Here is a 19,355-nt window from a genome sequence, read left to right on the forward strand (position 1 = left end):
GCCCTCCATTCAGCAATGTCCTTGCTCTGGATCAGACCATCGCCAACAAGCTTGTGAAGCTGGTCTTCAGTCGTTGTCGAAGCCGGCCAAACCTTCTGGGCAGCCCTCATGGCCATGAACTCTTGGTTCTCGATCACGGAAAGTGATGATTCCTCATCCACAAAGGCTGCCTAGGACTTGCTCGCGGCTTTCTTCCTACCCATGTACTAGCGAAAGCAAAAAGGCACTAGGGAAAGAGAAGGCTCGGACGACAGCGCTCAGATGACGGCGGCAATGGCGACGGTGGAGTTATGAAGGCTAGGGTTTCAAGGCAAAGGCAGGGTACCAAAGAAAAGGAGGAGAAATGCATTTAAATAGATTTTACACCAGTAAAAACAAGGCCCAACAGGCCCGTTTTAACACGGCATGAGGACGTAACGGTCCATTTACCGAAGCAGCTAAAATGACGGACAGCTCAAATCCACACAACGATACAGTTCAACGGGTAGATTTCAGACTTATCCATCCAGCACCACGGTGGAGTTATCATATTACTACAAAAAGAACTCATCAACAATAAAGCAAAGAAGGGTTACCTCACAAGGAGCGCAACAACCCGGTCCTTACAGAAAGAACTCAAAAATCTCATCAACAACCAGGACATCAGGAGAATAAAAGAATGACAACTTAGAAGGCAAGATTCTTTCTATTATAAATGGTTTCAAAAAATAGAAGATTATACATCTTATAAGACCCAACGAACTCGGTACCGCGACAAGCAAAGTAGCAAAGAGGAACCCGGACACGGCTAGACTCTGGAACGACTACGTGCTCCAAATTGCTACTTGGTAGAACAAACCGCCCTCGGCTACACTATTTTCTTCAAAGGACGGACGCAGTGCATCTAAGGTGGAAATCAACAGCATGGCAGGACAACATGGAGCAGAGAAGGCCGACAGACATCTGTCTACCCAAGTCCGATGTGATGCTAGATATGATGTTGATCTGCACCGGACAGTCTCAGGGCAGGCAACGAGGATCAACCCAGAACTGCCAGACGAAGGATCACATCCCACATCACAAGACTCCCTCCAACTACCGCCACGTACTTCTAAGTACAATGCTGCTATGGGATGAGCCTACCTCTAATCCCTATCACAAGACTCCCTCCAGCTACGGCAAGATACGCAAGAACTATAAAATACGCTCGAGGGCTGCTCTACTTCACAAACTAACATATTCATGACTATGGAGACTTCAGACCATGCAACAAAAATGCTCGATGAATCAAAACAGCATAGGAGGAGGATATTTATAGGCAAAAGAAGCGGTGCACATGGACCAGGAGCACCAGCGGAACAAACCTAACAAAGGACACAGTGAAAAGACAGAATTCAATGAAAGAGGACTCAGGCGTGAAGGAACAATACTCAAGGACAAGCATATTCGAAAGGATATACCAACACTGTACAACTCGTGAACAAACAGCATTTACACTCAACCACCACCATACAACTACATCTGACAACAGCAGACTACCAGAGAATATGCCAAGACCCTGCATTCGAGTTCTTCCTGAATAAAACAACCCGGATATATGATCGGGGGCTGCAACATGAGAGATTTTTCAGTTCTTTTGAACAACTCAGATTCAAGACCCTCCAACTTTTTGTTCCAAATAGCAAGAGGCTCGGGGGCTACACTCAGTGAGTGCACTTTTTCCTTCAAAAAAGCGCACGTCACCAAGAGGACTACTTCAAGACAACAATTTTTCAAACGACATAAGATTCAAGACCCTCCAACTTTTTGTTCCAAATAGCAAGAGGCTCAGGGGCTACACTCAGTGAGTGCACTTTTTCCTTCAAAAAAGCGCACATCACTCAGAAGACTTCTTCAAGACAGACGACTTCAAGGCCACACGATAAAAAGAACCCGGACATAGCTATATCCGGGCTCTTTTCGACAAAAAGAACCCGGACATAGCTATATCCGAGCTCTTTTCGACAAAGAACCCAGGTATATACTCGAGAGCCCTTCGACGAAGAATCAGGGCGATTTCAAGAAAAGACCCTTAAGCTCCTTGTGCCAAACAGCAAGAGGCTCGGGGGCTGTATCCAAATGAGAGTACTTTTTTCTTCAAAAAGGTACACACCACGCGAAGATCTCACGAAGCGCTACACGGTTTTGCTCAAGAAAGCACTCGGACGACGCTTGTTCCTGTTCGACAAGACTTGAAGGAACAAGACGAGGCTTTCAGAACTCAACCATGAAGTGCTCGGGGGCTTGTCGGTGTGGGACCCACAAGATACCCCGCAAGGAAGGGAGATCTAGTCTAACTAGGATTCTTCCCCTGTAATCTTAGTAGCAGTATTATTCTGTAATCCTACTAGGAACTCTCATTGTAAATCGACTAGGACTCTGGCCTCCTGACTATATAAAGGAGGGCATGGCTCTTTGGATCGGGGGTTCAGATAACAATTATACGACCACAACACTTGACAATCAATCCAACGTAAAGGCTAACGCCGACTGGACGTAGGGCTATTACTCGATCAAAGATCGAGGGTCCGAACTAGGATAAATCGACTGTCTCTTACGTTAACCGTCGAGTTCCGCATACGCTGAAACCCGAACATACTGCCCCGGGTACCCCCGTGGCAGGCTATCAGTGGTGAAACATCGACCGTGCCCTCATTAGGATGGCCAAAAGATGCGAAATCTCTTTGTGATCCAACTATTGGCTTGCGATGGAAATTCTAGGAGAATTTCAATTCCTACACGACAGCAAGACTATTTTAGTATATCATAGACACAAAGCGGTAGAATAGATTGTAATGAACACGGTTCTTACGAACGAACTAGATATTTTTTATTTCACAACAAAATTGGATTATATTTTAATTCTCCATCCTCTATGAAGACTCATGCAATAGTGATGTTACAAACGTGAGGTTCGAAGTATTATTTTAACAGTAAAACACGTTCATCCTTGCATTGTCGTGGTATTATTTATTTTCGTGTTGTAACGGACGGACACTTACATATATACCAAAATAAACCAACCTCCTAAAAATCAAATAAACTGGCTTTATTATGATAATCGGTAGAAATATTTTCTTTTTGATTTTGTATGCTCATATCAGATTATTTAGTTGTTTTTATATCACAGACGAATAGTATGTCAAACTAAAAGAAGTTCACATTAGGAACCCGTGGTCCTATGTAGAGAACAATTTCCTCAAGTTCAGTTTAGATAGTTACGATGAACACGGTTGTTACACTATGAACTGGATTGTTTCGGTTCACGTGATCACACTAAAACTTGAATTATATTCTAATTGAATATGAATCATGAGGACAGATCTAGCTAGAGATGAAATGTTACGAATATATCGCTCAAAGTATTCTTTTTGGTAATAGTATGACACAAAGTCAAATTTAAATTATCATGGTACTTTTTTTGCTCGTTGCAAAGCACAAACATGATTGTAGTGTTCTATTAAATATAATCTTGATAGATTTTTTCTTCCTTTGTAAAGCACATAATTTACTTGTAAATATAGCATACTATAATTTTATACAATCCATGCTTTGTTACAGATGCTGAGTTTAACTTTCTCTGTCGATCCGTAGAAATTTGTAATTTTAATCTTTAATTAAAAGTTGGCAAGGAGTTTGTGTCAAAAACTGGTATGCACACTAACAATTACGATAAGATACCTCCTGATTTTTCACATGCTATTCCTCATCGAGCATTGCATTGGCATGCACACAGTCTGAAGATATATTTATTTAGACTAATTTCGATACCAAATCTGTTTCAGAGTTCAAAACTCAACTCGACGTACCAGAGGATTTGCGCCCTATTCACCTGGGCTTGTTTGGATGATAAGCTATGACTGAAAGTACTGTTGGCTGATTTGATGTGAGAGAAAAATATTATTCGTTGGCTGAAAAAGTACGGCTTATAAGCCAAACAAGCCCAAACGAACATGGTATTAGTCAGTTTTTTTTTCCAGACGAGTCGCAACGGATGGCCTATGAACAAGTCTAGCTAAACTAGGTTATAATAAAAATAAGTTTCATTTCTAATTAAAATATATCAATAATCAAATGAACATGATATTATAGTTATCATCATCTGTTACAGAAAAAAACAAAACTGTAAGAAATTATAATGGGAACAGTGCGGAACCGGGAACCAAACCCGGAACAAGAAAACGGAAAACACAAGAAATTAGGAGTGAACGGTGGATCTCTGCATAACGGACCGGATGCCAGAACAGAACTATGATTGTAGGCGGACCGGAAAATCGGATACAGGGAACAGAAAATTGGAAAAATCAGATTTTGACGGATGAAAGACCAAGAAACTACTCTTGGTGTGTGTTTTTTTTAAAAGAGATTAAAATCTCTGCTTTTAAGAAAGCAAGGTAGCTACATCGATTTGCTGTGGTTACCAGCTACACCATACAGAACACAGCATCACTGAGACACTGAAGACGTTCAGCCTAATAGAAGATCTAGACTGCAGGAAAGAACCTGCGCAGCTAAAGAACACAAGGACTATGGGGGTGTTTGTTTCTCCTCCTAAATTTTAATCGCTGTCCCATTGAATATTTAGATATATGCATGAAGTATTAAATATTAAATATAGACTAGTTACGAAATTAATTGCACAACTTGCGACTAATTTACGAGACGAATCTTTTAAGCCTAATTAGTCCATGATTTAACAATGTAGTGCTACCGTAAACATGTGCTAATGATAGATTAATTATGCTTAATAAATTCATCTCGTGGAGTATTGACGGATTTTGTAATTTATTTTTTTATTAGTATCCGAACACCCCATACAACATCCTCACATGACATCTTCTAAATTTTAGTCACCGGATCCGAACACTATCTAACAACCTTTAAACTAAGCCTCCTCCTGGTCAGTCGAGTGACGTACACCATCTTCATCTCCCGCTATTGGACTCGGATTTCAAAAACGTCAGTAGTCATCGTCTCATTTGGCCTGAAGTGCTTCATCCAGTTTAAATGACAAGACATTGAACACCACATCAGTTGGAGCAATGGGGAATTTCTTCTCAATGGCCATCTTATTTCTGGGAACTCTTGGTCATGATTTTGACGGATGAAGGACCAAGAAACTACTCTTGGTGTGATATGAGAAGGTAAGAGGTAAGATACGATAATATTAGATTAGAATAGACTACTGATAGAGTTCTCCGATCTTTTGGAACAGTATACTACTAGCTGTGTACGGCAGCGTCGTTTTAACTTCATCACACGGCAGTGCAGCGACGGCACGCCACGCGTGGACGGGACGAGGACTACCGCCGAAGCCGTCCGGCCGGCATTGCCGCAGCGCGCTGGGGCCTGGGGCCAGGAACATGGGTCCGCTTTGCTCTGACTAGCCCAGACCAAGGTCACATGCGCCGCGACGCCGAGTCGCTCCAGTCCAGGGTTTCCCCTTTCCCTCGCCGTGTGCGGCGTGCCCGTGTCACTCTCATCCCCCATCCGCTGCGCGCGTCCAAACCAAACGCGACGCCTGTGGCCGGCCGCGCCCTGACTTTTCCTTACAACGGCGGCAGCCTGCATCGGCCGTTCCGCCACCAGAAACGTGGGATCCTGTCGTGTCGTGCGCTCGGCGCGGGAACCGGCGGCAGCAGGCCCGCCGGCGGGCCACCTCGTTGTGCCCGGGCGGTTGCTCTTCGTGACGGAATCCGCGTCGTCACGGAACAGCGCCCTCTTCTTTGGATTTGTTTGCTTATAAGTCGTATTTTTTTTAGACCAATTTGGCCGAACGGCGCCGGCGGGTGGCAGTCCACGACGCTGCCTCGCACGCTCGGCACGGCACACCTAGAGAGACACGCAGCCAATCCCACGGCCCCGGCACGGCACTGCACGGCACGCCCAGAACCCCCCGTCCCATGCAATAATTCTGCGTCGCCGGCCCATCGCTGCTCCCCACCGAAACACTCCCGGACGCGTCGTCGCTTCCCAAAAGCCAGGCCCCTGTCGGTCTCCGCTTGATTTTTTTCGTGACCTATAAATCGGTTGACGCTGTTTTATTATTAAAAAAAACACTGTATCATAGTTTATAAGCATGCTATCAAACGAACAATGGCCATGTTTGGATCCATGGGTTAGAGTTAGTTGGAGCTATTTGGGGCTCAAATAGCTCTAAAGTATCCAAACATGAGGGTTAGATTGGGGTTATTTGCATCTAACCCACCCAAAAAACTATCCACCACATCTGATGCTTATTGAGGCTATTTCAGGTGGGGCCCACTGGAAAAGTGTTTTTTTCGCCCGCACGCCGCACGGGATCTCGCATTCTCGCTCCCGTTCCCCACCCGCACTCGTCTCCCTCCCATTCCCCACACGCGCGCCGCCGCGGATCTCGCCACACGCGCTGCCGCGTCTCCCCAGCCGCGCCGCCGCCTCCCATCGATGGACGGAGACGGCTTCGACGCGTGGGGCTCGCAACCGTCGGCGAGTGGCCCTGGCCACGCTCCCGCTGGCCTCGCGGATCTCGACCTCAACTCGCAAGCGCCGACGGCGGAGGTGTTCCCGGGGCTTGGGCTCTACGGAGCCGTCCTCCAGGGCAACGCCGACGAGCTCCTCCCTGGCCGCGTCAGGGGCTCTGTCCTCCCTCCCTATCGCCCACCGCGAGCCGGAGCAGGAGACGCGTGGGCGACTCCGGCCTCACCCTACGCCCGGCAACTCCACTTTGGCGGGTCGGCGGCGGCGGCAGCCGGTCGCGGAGGAGGAAACAGTGGCGTATTCCCCGGCGGGTCGTCGTCGGGGGCAGGCGGCGTTCGTCAGCGCGCGAAACCGTCCAGCGCAGTACCCGGCCGGCAGCGCACCAACACGGCGTTACGTGGCGGCGGCGGCCAGCGCACGAACACGGCGATCCGTGGCGGCAGCGGCCAGCGCGTACCGCGTCCCCGAGCACCGAGGGCACCGAGGAGTGCCGTCCGTGGGCAAGCATCCGGCTCCAGCGCTCCCTTCGACATCGATGAAGAATTGGAGGATGATGTGGAGGAGTTAGCGAGCTCCGGCGGACCCCCGGTGAGCCATGCCAATCGAGCCCAATGGAATGATGCAAATAATGCTTGCTTGTTAGAATTGTGCATAGAGCAACGTAGAGCAGGAACGTATAATGGTGCACAAATGAGTGGTGAAGGGTACAAAGCCGTTGTCGACGGCTTACTTGCTCGAAGGGGGTTGCTGTATACCCGTCTACAGGTGAAGAACCAAATAGGCATACTCAAAACCACCCACTCATTCTGGCGCTACTTACAAACGCACACAGGGTTAGGGAGGAAACCAGATGGAACAATTGATGCAGAGTCTGAGTTCTGGACAACACACACAGAGGTAAAGCTATGCATGAGTCTGAGTTTCCTAGCAAATTGTGTAGTGTGCTCACCTTAACTAGTTTTTGATCACCTTGTGATGTAAACCTATGATGCAGAAAAAACAATACCTAAAGAGGCTGCAGTGGGGTCCTCCAGGAAACAAGGAGTTGCTTGATGAACTATTCAGAGGGTTCACTGTCGATGGAAGCACAGCCTTTGTGCCTGGAGATGATTATGGTCAGAATCAGGAGCAAGATGTAGGGGCAGAAGAGGAAGAGGAGGAGTTTCAAACAACACCTACAAGTAGAAGCAGCCAGAGGAGTCAGAGGGGAAAGAGGTCATTAAGCAGCAATTCAAGCACTTTGACCAGTCCAGTGAAGAAGAGCAAGAGCCCAATGGTGAAGATTGTGAAGGACATAGCCAGTACCTTCAAAGACTCTGTCAAAGTCAACACTACTCAAATACAGAAACGTGCAAGTGACAAGGCAGCATGTTCTGTCGAGAGGTGTCAGGAGCTGGCATTTGAGTGTGGCGTTGAGGAAACCGTTGACTCTGTCTATGCTATGTCCAAGATGTTCGAAACAGAGTACCAAAGGCAGTTCTTCTGTGGCAAATTAACTCCTCAGCTTAGGTTGGGTTACTTCAAGAAATGGTGCAGGGACAACAATCTGAGCTTAGGAGGTGTTGAGTAGTTCTTCAAGAAATGTGTGTGTTAAGATGTTGATCTTTTATCTATGTGTTGAACTATTATCTGTGTGTGAGGTGTTGAACTATTATGTCTGTTGAACCTATCATCTGTGTGTGAGGTCTTGAACTATTATCTGTGTGATGTGTTGACTTAATGCTATGTGTTGAACCTATTTATCTAAGGGCTGTATTAATTTGTTGAATTAATTTCATTTGCTTACACTGCTTCAAGTTTTAGGCTATGTGTTGACAATTTGTTACATGTATTGAAGCAGGAAGAAGATCAGGGCCCCATGATTGAGGCAGAAGAAGATGATGGAGGCAGCACAAGTGAGGATGAGATTATATCCATGTGCTGCAATAATTTGGTGGAGGCCCAGAATTTGATCTTGCAGTTGGTTCCTATCTTGGGTATGTACTCTGATAACTACTTTGTCAAACTACCTAGGAGGGTCACTGGAGACTCTGGTTTGGATTGGGTGCAGGAGACACTAGCTCGAGATACCCAATGCTACAATATGTTTAGGGTTGAGAGACCTTTATTTAACAGGTTACATAATACTTTGGTCCATTCATATGGGTTGAAGTCCAGTACAAAAATGACATCTGTAGAGGCTCTTGCTATGTTTTTATGGGTTGTTGGTTCACCACAGTCAGTTAGACAGGCTGAGAACCGTTTTAGGAGGTCTATGGAGACAGTAAGCAGAACATTTAACAGAGTTTTGACATGCCTCCTTAGGTTAGCACATGACATAATTGTACCCAAGGACCCAACTTTTTTAGAGGTGCACCCAAACTTAGAGAATCCTGCATTCTGGCCACACTTCAACGACTGCATAGGAGCTATAGATGGGACACATGTGAAGGTTGTGGTGGATAAGAGTAAGAGGGTTCCATACTTGAACAGGCACAATGAAACCAGTCAGAATGTGCTTGCTGTTTGTGATTTCGACATGAGATTTACCTTTGTGCTGTCGGGATGGCCTGGTTCAGCACATGACATGAGAGTTTTCAAAGATGCCATAACTACTCATCATCACAAATTTCCACATCCACCACTAGGTATGCTACTTGAACTGTCTTGCAACAATTTTTATCCAATTACACTTGTTCATCTAAGTCTCATTGTGTGCCTTTCAAAATATGTAGGGAAGTATTATGTGGTTGATGCGGGGTACCCAAACCGGCCGGGCTACCTTTCACCATACAGATGTACAAGGTACCATGTGGAGCAATGGCAAAACGGCCCGCCACCACAAGGTATGAAAGAAACCTTCAACCATGCACATGCCAAAGTTAGGAATGTCATAGAGCGATCTTTTGGAGTGTTGAAGATGAAATTTAGGATTTTGTTGAATATGCCAAGATTTCCAGAGGACAAGCAAACTAGAATTATTGTTGCTTGTATGGCTCTTCATAATTTTATTCGAGAGAGCAGAATTACGGATAGGGAATTTGATGCCTGTGATGCGGATGAAAATTATAACCCAATGCCTAGTTCTTCTGCATCAGCATGGCCAGAGGATGAACCTTATGTTGAAGATATCAATATGAATGCCTTCCGTGATGAGTTAGCTGATACTTTGTTTAATGGAGTGTAATTTTTTTAGCTTGATTGAGGACATGTTTGAGTTAGACATCTTATTTGTATGGACAAATTAAAATTTATCATGTTATGGATGCAAGATTTGTAAAGATGATTTGTTTGTGTCATTTGTGAGCGGCCACACCAAATCCGGCTGGGAATGAGCCAAATGAATGAGAAAGTACATTTATTGTCAATTTAACCTTTGCATCCAAACATCTCTTTGGCTGGAGGAGGTGCTGGAGCAGGTCCAGCAGGCGGTTGAGATGCTGCGCGATGCCGACGCTGATATCGGCTTCTCTCTCTCTCGGTGAGACTAAATCTGTCCTTAGTTGCTTTGTTGGAAGCTGTTGTCCACCTTTGGTATCTATTGTCGGTAGAAAGTATTTGATGCTGATTTATCGTTCAGTTGACTTTGGTGACTACCTTTGTTATCTGCTCTGCCAGTGATGTTATTAGTTAGTTTAGTGCTGGGTCCTGAAATAGTGGTACAAAATCATATATCTGAATGTTCCTGATTGTTGTAATAAATCTTTCCAAGATGTTGCAAAAACAGTATGTTGTTAGTTTAGGTGAAGTCATGTCTGTAGTATGCCAGTATCCTTAATATGTATTTCCAGCTTCCTATCTGGAATGTGGTCTGAACAGTCTCATGGTCATGGCCCTTACAGAAATCTCTTTGGAGTGACAAAGTAGAGAGAGAATTTTCCACATGTTTTATTATTTTCTGAAGCTGCCCTACAATTAAAACAACTTGCTTTTACCTAGCAGATGTGTGACCTTCTTAAATCTAAGGTTGGATCGCTCGAGTTCCTTCAAAAGCTCAGTGGTATTCAGAAGTCAGTAGATCAGAATGGTGCAGGTAAGCCTCTGCTGGATGAATATATTACTACTATAAAAAGTACATAAGAGATGATAAAATGACTGGCTCAAATTACCTTTGTAGTGGATATGAACTCAGATATGTTTCTTTCACTCTTTTTTTTTTTGCGCATATTCACTCTATTTTTCTTGAAATAGTAATCACTGTACTTTGAAAACTTCTCTGTTCTTTGGCACAGTGGAATCTGATACATCATGGGATATAATAAAGTCGGTGGATTTGTGGGAAGATGGTGACTTAGATGATGGATATGTTCTTGTTAAGCAGGTGGATGTGGCTGATGGGATTACTTCCTTTATGGCTGCATACTTGTTATCACTTAAAGGGACCAAGGTAGCAATTTTCTTCACCTGATGGGATCATCATACTGAGCGAGGAGTTTCATGTCTCTGCATCTTGTACAATAGATGCTTTATATATTTAAAATGTGAATTTCATGTTTGTGCAGGACATGTCTCCAGATCAACTTCAGAAAGGTTTACTTTTTCTTCTCTTAATTCAGAAAGGTTTTTATTGGATATTCTGATGTTAAACTTTGACTGTTCATGTTCCAGCGCTTAGGAAGACGTTTTCAGCTGAAAAGAAGAAAAGTAAAATCCGGAAGGCATGGGATGGAACTAAAATCATTTATAATGTTGCTTCATTGGGCGTTACTGCTGTTGGGTAAGTTATTATTGCACTAACCTTGGACAGTAATATTTTCGTAAAGCATTATTCTTCCCACAAAATAATCACCAAGTTGAATAGGGCACACAACAGCCGGCCACACCAAATCCAGCTGGGAAAGGAGCCAAATGATTAGGAAAGTACTTTATTGTCAATCTAACCCTTGCATCCAAACATCTTTTTGGGGCTACTCATGAGTTAGAGAGTAACTCTAACCTCTAACTTAGTTAGAGTATCCAATCAGGGCCAATGTCCATCTCCGCACTTCGCTCTCCACGCCGCGTACAGCTATTAATACCACCACCACCGCCTGACGACGCCCTGACCACCTCCGCCACCGTCGTGCTCCGTACACGCTCCGCTCCGCTCCGGCCATGGCCGCCGCCGCGGCCTCCTTCCCGGCCCTTCCGTTCCTTCTACTGTTGCTGCTGGTGCCGTCGCTCGACGCCGCCTCCAATGTGACGTACGACCACCGCTCCCTCATCATCTCCGGCCGCCGCCGCCTCGTCATCTCCACCTCCATCCACTACCCCCGCAGCGTCCCCGAGGTATGCACGGCACCTCTAGACCAAGCCTCCGTGCACGCGCGCCCTCATTGTACCAGCTAACCAGCAGCACTTGAACTTAACTTTGCGCCATCCCGTGTGCCCGCAGATGTGGCCCAAGCTGGTGGCTGAAGCCAAGGACGGCGGCGCCGACTGCGTCGAGACCTACGTCTTCTGGAACGGCCATGAGATCGCCCCAGGCCAGGTTCGCATGCCGCTCCACAACAAAACGTTGTTCTGCAGTTGTTTTACTTCTGAAAAATGGGGTTTTCTTTTCTATATGCGCGGTGAATGTATTTCGCTGGATTTCAGTACTACTTCGAGGACCGGTTCGACCTGGTGCGGTTCGTGAAGGTCGTTAGAGACGCTGGGCTGCTCTTGATCCTGCGCATCGGGCCCTTTGTCGCCGCCGAGTGGAATTTTGGGTCAGCTTTTCTTTGTTCACTATTACGCGATTAGCTGTAATTTTTAAGAGTTTTTTTTGTTTCCCTGGCGATTAATATGGCTATTGTCTATGGAGTTCCAGAGGCGTGCCGGTGTGGTTGCACTACGTGCCAGGAACGGTTTTCAGGACAAACAATGAGCCATTCAAGGTGCGGTGGACATATGAATTTCACGGAGCGCCTCTGCTAATTATTCTAGTTTGGTGCTAACTGTAGTAATTTTTCTGGATGCAGAGCCATATGAAGAGTTTCACGACATACATTGTGAATATGATGAAGAAAGAGCAGCTCTTCGCTTCTCAGGGAGGGAACATTATCCTAGCTCAGGTCATAATAGTTGATATAGTATTTTACATTCAGTTTTGATTTTTTTTAGCAACAGACAAGCTTTCAGATTGTATGTTGACAAGTTTACATTGCAGATAGAGAATGAGTATGGAGATTATTATGAACAAGCATATGCACCTGGCGGCAAGCCATACGCGATGTGGGCAGCTAGTATGGCTCTTGCTCAAAACACTGGTGTCCCTTGGATTATGTGCCAGGAGTCTGATGCTCCTGATCCTGTGGTTAGTTTTTTACACCCGAAGCCTGGCTGTTTTATTAACAGACTAACAGTCAAAACATGAATTGCTTCATTAATCTAACTGTGATCGCAAGCTCTTGGACTGACACAAGTGACATATTTCTTTGCTAATAACAATATGTTTGATGACATGTTTTTCAAAAAAAAATCTACGTTTGATGACATGCCCCTGAAATCGACTTTTAAAAATGAGACACTATGGTAGGGGAAAATGGTTGAATGGAGGAAAATTTCTGGTCCTTAAGGTTTTAGTTCTGCTATTCATCACATAAAAGAAATTATTTGACAGTTGGGACTACAAAGGAATACTTCCGCAGATATTTTCGTCATAATTATGTGATTAGTGCTTGAGCGATTTAACTCTTTACTATGCATTTTTTGGCAGATTTGTTCATGCGTGTAAATTTATATTTACAGATAAACTCTTGTAATGGTTTCTACTGCGATGGATTCCAGCCAAATTCACCAACCAAGCCAAAACTTTGGACTGAGAATTGGCCAGGCTGGTAATGCATTTTGCGTATTTCTGTTACTAACAGATATGTTGCACCGTTGACAATGTAGTATTTTTTGAAGCAAATTATGTGCAAATTTTTGAATTTTCTCACTTTCAAACTTGAAGTTTTATGATCCTACTTTTTGTCTCTTTTAATTTATGTGTAGGTTCCAGACTTTTGGTGAAAGTAATCCCCACAGACCACCTGAAGATGTTGCATTCGCTGTTGCCCGTTTTTTCGAGAAAGGTGGCAGCGTTCAGAATTACTATGTGGTAATGCCTTTGCATTACTCGTACATTACTTGACTAAGATATGTGCATCAGGGCATCTCTAACAATGCCACCTCAGCTAGCCAGTTTCTGAGTTGTCAAAAACACTATTAGCTGTTAACCATGGTCGTTCATCTGGAATAATCAAATCATAAATAGTCAGTAGTTCAGTACTCCTACCTGTTTCAAAATTTTAACTTACCAAAAGCTGATAATTTTCTATTATCCTTTTGAAGTATCATGGTGGCACAAATTTTGGTCGCACTACTGGGGGGCCATTCATTACAACTAGCTATGACTATGATGCACCAATTGATGAATATGGTTTGGCTCTATTGCTCTCCTATGGATCCAATCAATGATCTTTGTGCTTAAGCCATATTAATGTTGTTAATTGATCTGAAACTCAGGCCTCAGGAGATTTCCAAAGTGGGCACATCTGAGGGATCTTCACAAATCTATAAGATTGTGTGAGCACACCCTACTTTATGGAAACACAACGTTTCTTTCCTTGGGGCCTAAACAAGAGGCAAGTTTTATTCTCCTGGTGTTATAACTTGCGTGCTAATAGTGTAATCCAGTTAAATGCAACATGTTTAGCCCAGTTACATATCAAAATAAGTTAAACATTTCTAAATTTTTAATTGTTAGTGTTGTATATGGTATCTAATATATACTTGATTAATGCTGCTATATTAGATCGGTATGAAGCCATCTGTTTAATCTCAGCATACTGTAATTCAGCAATGTGTTACTGCACATCACAATTCCATTTCCCTAAATCCCACATTTTCATAATCCTACTGACCATTGAGATTAATAGTTAATCTTCATTTACAGGCTGATATTTACAGTGACCAGTCTGGAGGATGTGTTGCATTCCTGGCAAACATTGATTCAGCCAATGACAAAGTTGTCACTTTCCGTAACAGGCAATATGATCTTCCTGCTTGGTCAGTTAGTATTCTTCCTGACTGCAGGAATGTGGTGTTCAACACTGCAAAGGTATTTGATCTTTTAGTGCTTTTCGCTTTTCAGAATAGGAACAAATTCAGCGTTGTTAGATAAAATAGATAACATTCTTCTCAGGTAAATAAATAATGAATAACTGGATAACTAAAAAGAGAAAGGATTGCAGGCTCGTAACCAGTTTACATACTTTAATGGTAATGAGTTTATGGAGAAACACTGTAGTTGCGTTTTTTTCTTCACAAGAAATAAGGCCCGCAACTTTTGGTTCTTGATGATTTATGATATTTAGGTGCAATCTCAAACTTCGATGGTGGCCATGGTTCCAGAAAGTTTGCAAGCATCAAAACCTGAGCGATGGAGCATTTTCAGGGAGAGAACTGAGATTTGGGGTAAAAATGACTTTGTCCGAAATGGATTTGTGGACCATATTAATACAACAAAGGACTCCACTGACTACCTATGGTACACAACAAGGTTGGTTTACTTCAGCCTCTTTCATTTAAGTTTACTGCGACTGCCTAGTGAATGAATACCCAGGTACTGACCAGATAGGAGATACCTGGGTATCCATTAATCCTATAAGTTTTTTTCCCCCCGAAACCATTAATCCTATAAGTTGATTTTGCTTTGAACCGTCCTTTGCACTTTCCAGTCCTGCCTGTGACTAAGTTCGTTTTTTATGTCATCTGCAGTTTTAGTGTGGATGAAAGTTACTCCTCGAAAGGGAGCCATGTTGTCCTCAATATCGACTCCAAAGGCCATGGTGTCCATGCTTTCCTGAATAATGAGCTTATAGGTTTGTTCTTTATTGATACTTTCTAGCTAAAAATACCATGTCGCATAAATCTTTGAGTTGGTTTTCACTGGGAGGTTTCCTTAGGTCCTAGTTAGCCCATATGAACTTTCAGAGTATCCATATATTCCCATGTGGTGAAAAGGTATCCTTGAGAAGTAGAGTTCATGTTTCTACCAGCATCACTGATTACTCAACCATTAATTTCTGTCGTGCCTCTGACTTTTAGATACTAGCTCGTTAGTTTCACAGTTATTATCTCCTAATTGTTAAGCTTTGCCATCATTACTAGCTGTGGATATCTCTTTCCTCCAGGTAGTGCATATGGTAATGGCTCACAATCAAGTTTCAGTGTGAAATTGCCTATCAACTTGAGGACTGGGAAGAATGAACTTGCCCTTCTAAGTATGACTGTTGGTTTACAAGTAAGCACTTGCTACTAAACATTATTATCATTGAGTTATCTGTGTGAAAAATCTTCGCACACTGAATCACTGATTCTTTGTGCATGCAAATTCACCTATAGTGAGACACACTCCTGTGAAAAAAGGGGAGAAACATAGACCTTCTTTAAGTACAAAGTGACCATATTGATTAAGACTTTATGCACTCTATAAGAATGCAGGATTCTCTTATGAATGGATAGGAGCGGGCTTCACAAATGTGAACATCTCTGGTGTGAAAAATGGAACCATAGACTTATCTTCAAATAATTGGGCATACAAGGTATTGTCACCGATATTCCTCAAATTTTTTAGGCAAATTTATATTCTAGAATTTATCTGAAATTACATGATAAATTCGATATAATTGATCCATCTTTATTTACAGAGTATGGTATTTCTCTTGCCCCTGCTGATATATCCTGAAACTGAGATGAAAGTGTGTTTTTTCTTTTTAATTTATAGATTGGACTGGAAGGGGAACATTATGGTTTATTCAAGCCCGATCAGAGAAGTAACCAACGGTGGATACCACAATCTGAGCCACCGAAAAACCAACCTTTGACATGGTACAAGGTAAGCTTCTATGATTTTCATTCTTGAGATGAACTTCTCCACAACCTGCTACTTTTAGTTACTAATGAAACATGCTTTTAGTTAAATGTTGATGTTCCAAAAGGAGATGACCCAGTTGGGATAGACATGCAGTCTATGGGGAAAGGCTTGGTTTGGTTGAACGGAAATACCATCGGGAGGTATTGGCCCAGGACTAGTTCTATTGATGATAGGTGCACTCCCAGTTGTAACTACAGGGGAGAATTTAATCCAAACAAGTGCAGGACAGGTTGTGGACAACCAACTCAGAGATGGTAATTGAAACGGAATTTGGCAAAGTTCATGGTGGTAATTTTTTTATTATTATATTATCTTGTATTTCACAATCTGCTTTGCTTGGCCTAGGTACCATATCCCACGGTCATGGTTTCATCCCTCAGGGAACATCCTTGTGGTCTTTGAGGAAAAGGGTGGGGATCCCACGAGGATCACATTCTCAAGAAGAGCTGTGATAAGCGTGTGCTCCTTTGTGTCAGAGCACTTTCCTTCCATAGACTTGGAGTCCTGGGATGAAAGTGCCACAAACGAAGGCACATCCCCAGCCAAAGCACAGCTTTCTTGCCCCGAGGGTAAAAATATATCTTCCGTAAAGTTTGCGAGCTTGGGAACCCCTAGTGGAACTTGTAGATCATACCAAAAGGGGAGCTGCCACCACCCGAACTCCTTATCTGTTGTTGAGAAGGTAAAATTCGAACAAAATTCTCGATTCCTGACACAAATACTCACATGATGTAGATTTCAGTATCAGATAACCGATGGACCAGATATTAGTTCTGACCTTTTGAGATTTGTTGATGCATGTGGACTTGGATCGATGCACATGAACTTAGTCTTGGAATTCGATCAGTGTCAGTCCTGAGTTCGTACTATGAAGTGTTGTTGCAACTGGGATTAAAGTATTGTTTACAGTTCGATACCATCAGGTTTTCCTTTTAGGGCCATTTGGGGTGGGGGGTGGGTTGAAGATATACAAGGGTAATTCTATATTCAAAGTAAATATTAGGTTTATACCAGCTGTCTGATAATAGTTTATCAACTATGACTACATTGAGATCCACATACTACCGTTGACCATATCCCATATCTAGCTTCGTAACAGTAACAGCTCTTTTCTTGGCAGGCCTGTCTGAACACCAATAGCTGTACAGTCTCCCTGTCAGACGAGAGCTTCGGGAAGGATTTATGCCCTGGAGTCACCAAAACACTCGCCATCGAAGCGGACTGTTCTTAGTGGCCTACTAAGAGCGTGTTTGGGACTGCTCTGCTCCACGTTTTTCAGCTCTGCTCCACGTTTTTTAGCCAAACGGTTTTAGCTCCACGCACTCTGCTCCAGGAAAAAGGGTGGAGTTGTGAGAGCACCTAAAGAGGTACTCCACAAACTCCAGTTTTTTGTGGAGCTGCTCCACGGTGGAGTTTGTGGAGCAGAGTTTGTGGAGCAGTCCCAAACAGCCCCTAAGTATCTCTCTGTGCATACCAGGCTCCACTACAACTGTGCCCATGAAAAATTCAAAATCGTAGTGCTTGTTGCATGACATATTATTGTAACCTGGATTTGAATTGAATATCTACTGAGCTAGGTTATGTTCCACGAGCTTTCGCTTTTCTGAAACTTGAAAGTTGTTGCTGAACAGTGACCCATAGCTGAGTCCTGAAAGATGGCAGTTAAAGATAGCGATTGATACTGATCATCCGTGCTAGCAAATGCATCATGTATTCGGATCTCTATGTGAACTGTTTGGTTGAGAACCGTGAACGAACCTGTCATGACGCATGGGGGTTCGATGCACATGAAACTGTTGAGAATTGGCATCCCCTTTGTTCAGCCCTGTTCGTTTCGGCTGATCATGGGTTATAAGAAGTACTGTTGGTTGGTTTGGTGGGAGATAAAAATACTCGCACTAAATACAGCACATCTAAATGCTCCCCCTTCATGTTGCGTCGCGTCATGAACTTTCTGGATTAGCCAATGACAATGATGCAGGGCTATGCATAAATTCTACTAGATCGGAAAGATGGCTTGTCGTTTCTTCACTATTGGGGGGACACAAATGAGCGTCCCACTGTGATACCACCATGGTTACATTGTGGAACTGTAGGTTGAGGGAGACGAAACCTCCAGCGAAGATCCGCTTTTGCCGTAGCTTCTGGATTACAGTATGAGCTTGGAAGCGTCCGTGCTGTACGGACATTAGAGTGTGCACTGTGCAGTAGTAAATTGTCATTCAGCTCTTAAACCGAGTCGCTCTGACGATATGAATGCTCGCGTTTTTTGTGGACTGCAGTGCAAATTTGCAGTTCTTGGTTGCGCATTGCTGCATGTCTCTTCCTAGTTCCTTATCAGAGTTGCTCCGATTTTATTTGAGCCGGTGTTGTCTTGGGCTGTCATCGTCGACGCCTTGACGGCTACATCACAAGCAGGCGACATCTCAGCTAACGGAATCATTTCTCCCAGTTCTGGCACGTAGCATGGGTTTCACGGATAATCCTGGCCGCATTTTTTTGGCGGAAAAAGTGCTACACTGCTACTCACAAGTGCGTTTGTTTCTGACTCTCTGCATGGCTTACCTGTTACGAAGGACCAATGTTGGATCACTCTGCATACATAAGGCCGCGTTTACTTCGGCCCCGGATTGGCGCTGCCGGGATCCCAGGTACTGTAGCGGCACTGTTGTGGGCTGTAGCATTTTGTTTTTATTTGGTAATAATTGTCCCGTCATTGACTAATTAGACTCAAAACGTTCGTCTCGCAAAGTACAACTAAACTGTACAATTAGTTTTTGATTTCGTTAACATTTAGTACTCCATGCATGTACCGCAAGTTTGATGTGACGGAAAATCTTCTTTTTGTATAGTGCCAAATTCTGGAATTTGGGGAACTAAACATGGCCTAAGCAGGACCCAGACACATGATTGCTCTCTGCTATCCACTAACACGGTACTCTCGTCAGAAGACCTAAGGATAAGGCTGATGACATTGCAACAAAGAAAAAATTGACACTTTTTTCCTACAGCAACA

The 19,355-nt window shown here is 43.8% G+C and overlaps 4 protein-coding genes across 5 annotated transcripts; all 4 read left to right on the forward strand.

Annotated features, from left to right (window-relative positions):
• Positions 1 to 6,444: 6,444 nt before the first annotated feature.
• On the forward strand, positions 6,445 to 8,047 carry LOC136455400 (uncharacterized). The gene is made up of 3 exons (XM_066455440.1): positions 6,445 to 7,065; positions 7,243 to 7,374; positions 7,472 to 8,047. The coding sequence occupies exons 1-3, from the start codon at positions 6,445 to 6,447 to the stop codon at positions 8,045 to 8,047; spliced, it is 1,329 nt and encodes a 442-aa protein (XP_066311537.1).
• Positions 8,048 to 8,335: 288 nt separating this feature from the next.
• LOC136455401 (protein ALP1-like) lies at positions 8,336 to 9,643 on the forward strand. Its single transcript, XM_066455441.1, has 2 exons — positions 8,336 to 9,104; positions 9,192 to 9,643. Exons 1-2 carry the CDS (start codon positions 8,336 to 8,338, stop codon positions 9,641 to 9,643), a joined length of 1,221 nt encoding a protein of 406 aa, XP_066311538.1.
• A 755-nt stretch (positions 9,644 to 10,398) lies between these two features.
• On the forward strand, positions 10,399 to 11,177 carry LOC136453690 (uncharacterized). Its single transcript, XM_066454249.1, has 4 exons — positions 10,399 to 10,489; positions 10,689 to 10,843; positions 10,959 to 10,986; positions 11,065 to 11,177. The coding sequence occupies exons 1-4, from the start codon at positions 10,399 to 10,401 to the stop codon at positions 11,175 to 11,177; spliced, it is 387 nt and encodes a 128-aa protein (XP_066310346.1).
• Positions 11,178 to 11,460: 283 nt separating this feature from the next.
• On the forward strand, positions 11,461 to 17,927 carry LOC136450862 (beta-galactosidase 3-like). Of its 2 annotated transcripts, XM_066451503.1 has the most exons (19): positions 11,463 to 11,724; positions 11,831 to 11,926; positions 12,034 to 12,146; positions 12,248 to 12,314; positions 12,399 to 12,491; positions 12,587 to 12,733; positions 13,168 to 13,256; positions 13,414 to 13,519; positions 13,753 to 13,840; positions 13,927 to 14,045; positions 14,357 to 14,521; positions 14,778 to 14,962; positions 15,181 to 15,284; positions 15,597 to 15,706; positions 15,900 to 16,007; positions 16,190 to 16,300; positions 16,382 to 16,593; positions 16,685 to 17,021; positions 17,460 to 17,927. In XM_066451503.1, the coding sequence occupies exons 1-19, from the start codon at positions 11,551 to 11,553 to the stop codon at positions 17,568 to 17,570; spliced, it is 2,535 nt and encodes an 844-aa protein (XP_066307600.1). In that variant the 5' UTR covers positions 11,463 to 11,550; the 3' UTR covers positions 17,571 to 17,927. The 2 variants fall into 2 exon arrangements, 1 of the variants encoding a protein (XP_066307600.1); XR_010758454.1 differs by lacking the exons at positions 16,382 to 16,593; positions 16,685 to 17,021; positions 17,460 to 17,927 and having other exon boundaries at positions 11,461 to 11,724; positions 15,907 to 16,007.
• Positions 17,928 to 19,355: the final 1,428 nt, after the last annotated feature.

The sequence above is a fragment of the Miscanthus floridulus genome, chromosome 5 (assembly GCF_019320115.1).
Source record: "Miscanthus floridulus cultivar M001 chromosome 5, ASM1932011v1, whole genome shotgun sequence".
NCBI lineage: Eukaryota > Viridiplantae > Streptophyta > Magnoliopsida > Poales > Poaceae > Miscanthus > Miscanthus floridulus.

Coding starts and splice junctions, on each gene's coding strand:
- LOC136455400 (XM_066455440.1), top strand. CDS start 6,445: ATGGACGGAGACGGCTTCGACGCGTGGGGCTCGCAACCGTCGGCGAGT. Junction 7,066..7,242: donor CGAGCTCCGGCGGACCCCCG/GTGAGCCATGCC, acceptor ACCCGTCTACAG/GTGAAGAACCAAATAGGCAT. Junction 7,375..7,471: donor TCTGGACAACACACACAGAG/GTAAAGCTATGC, acceptor CCTATGATGCAG/AAAAAACAATACCTAAAGAG.
- LOC136455401 (XM_066455441.1), top strand. CDS start 8,336: ATGATTGAGGCAGAAGAAGATGATGGAGGCAGCACAAGTGAGGATGAG. Junction 9,105..9,191: donor ATTTCCACATCCACCACTAG/GTATGCTACTTG, acceptor CAAAATATGTAG/GGAAGTATTATGTGGTTGAT.
- LOC136453690 (XM_066454249.1), top strand. CDS start 10,399: ATGTGTGACCTTCTTAAATCTAAGGTTGGATCGCTCGAGTTCCTTCAA. Junction 10,490..10,688: donor AGTAGATCAGAATGGTGCAG/GTAAGCCTCTGC, acceptor TCTTTGGCACAG/TGGAATCTGATACATCATGG. Junction 10,844..10,958: donor TATCACTTAAAGGGACCAAG/GTAGCAATTTTC, acceptor ATGTTTGTGCAG/GACATGTCTCCAGATCAACT.
- LOC136450862 (XM_066451503.1), top strand. CDS start 11,551: ATGGCCGCCGCCGCGGCCTCCTTCCCGGCCCTTCCGTTCCTTCTACTG. Junction 13,520..13,752: donor GCGTTCAGAATTACTATGTG/GTAATGCCTTTG, acceptor ATCCTTTTGAAG/TATCATGGTGGCACAAATTT. Junction 16,008..16,189: donor CAAATAATTGGGCATACAAG/GTATTGTCACCG, acceptor TTTAATTTATAG/ATTGGACTGGAAGGGGAACA.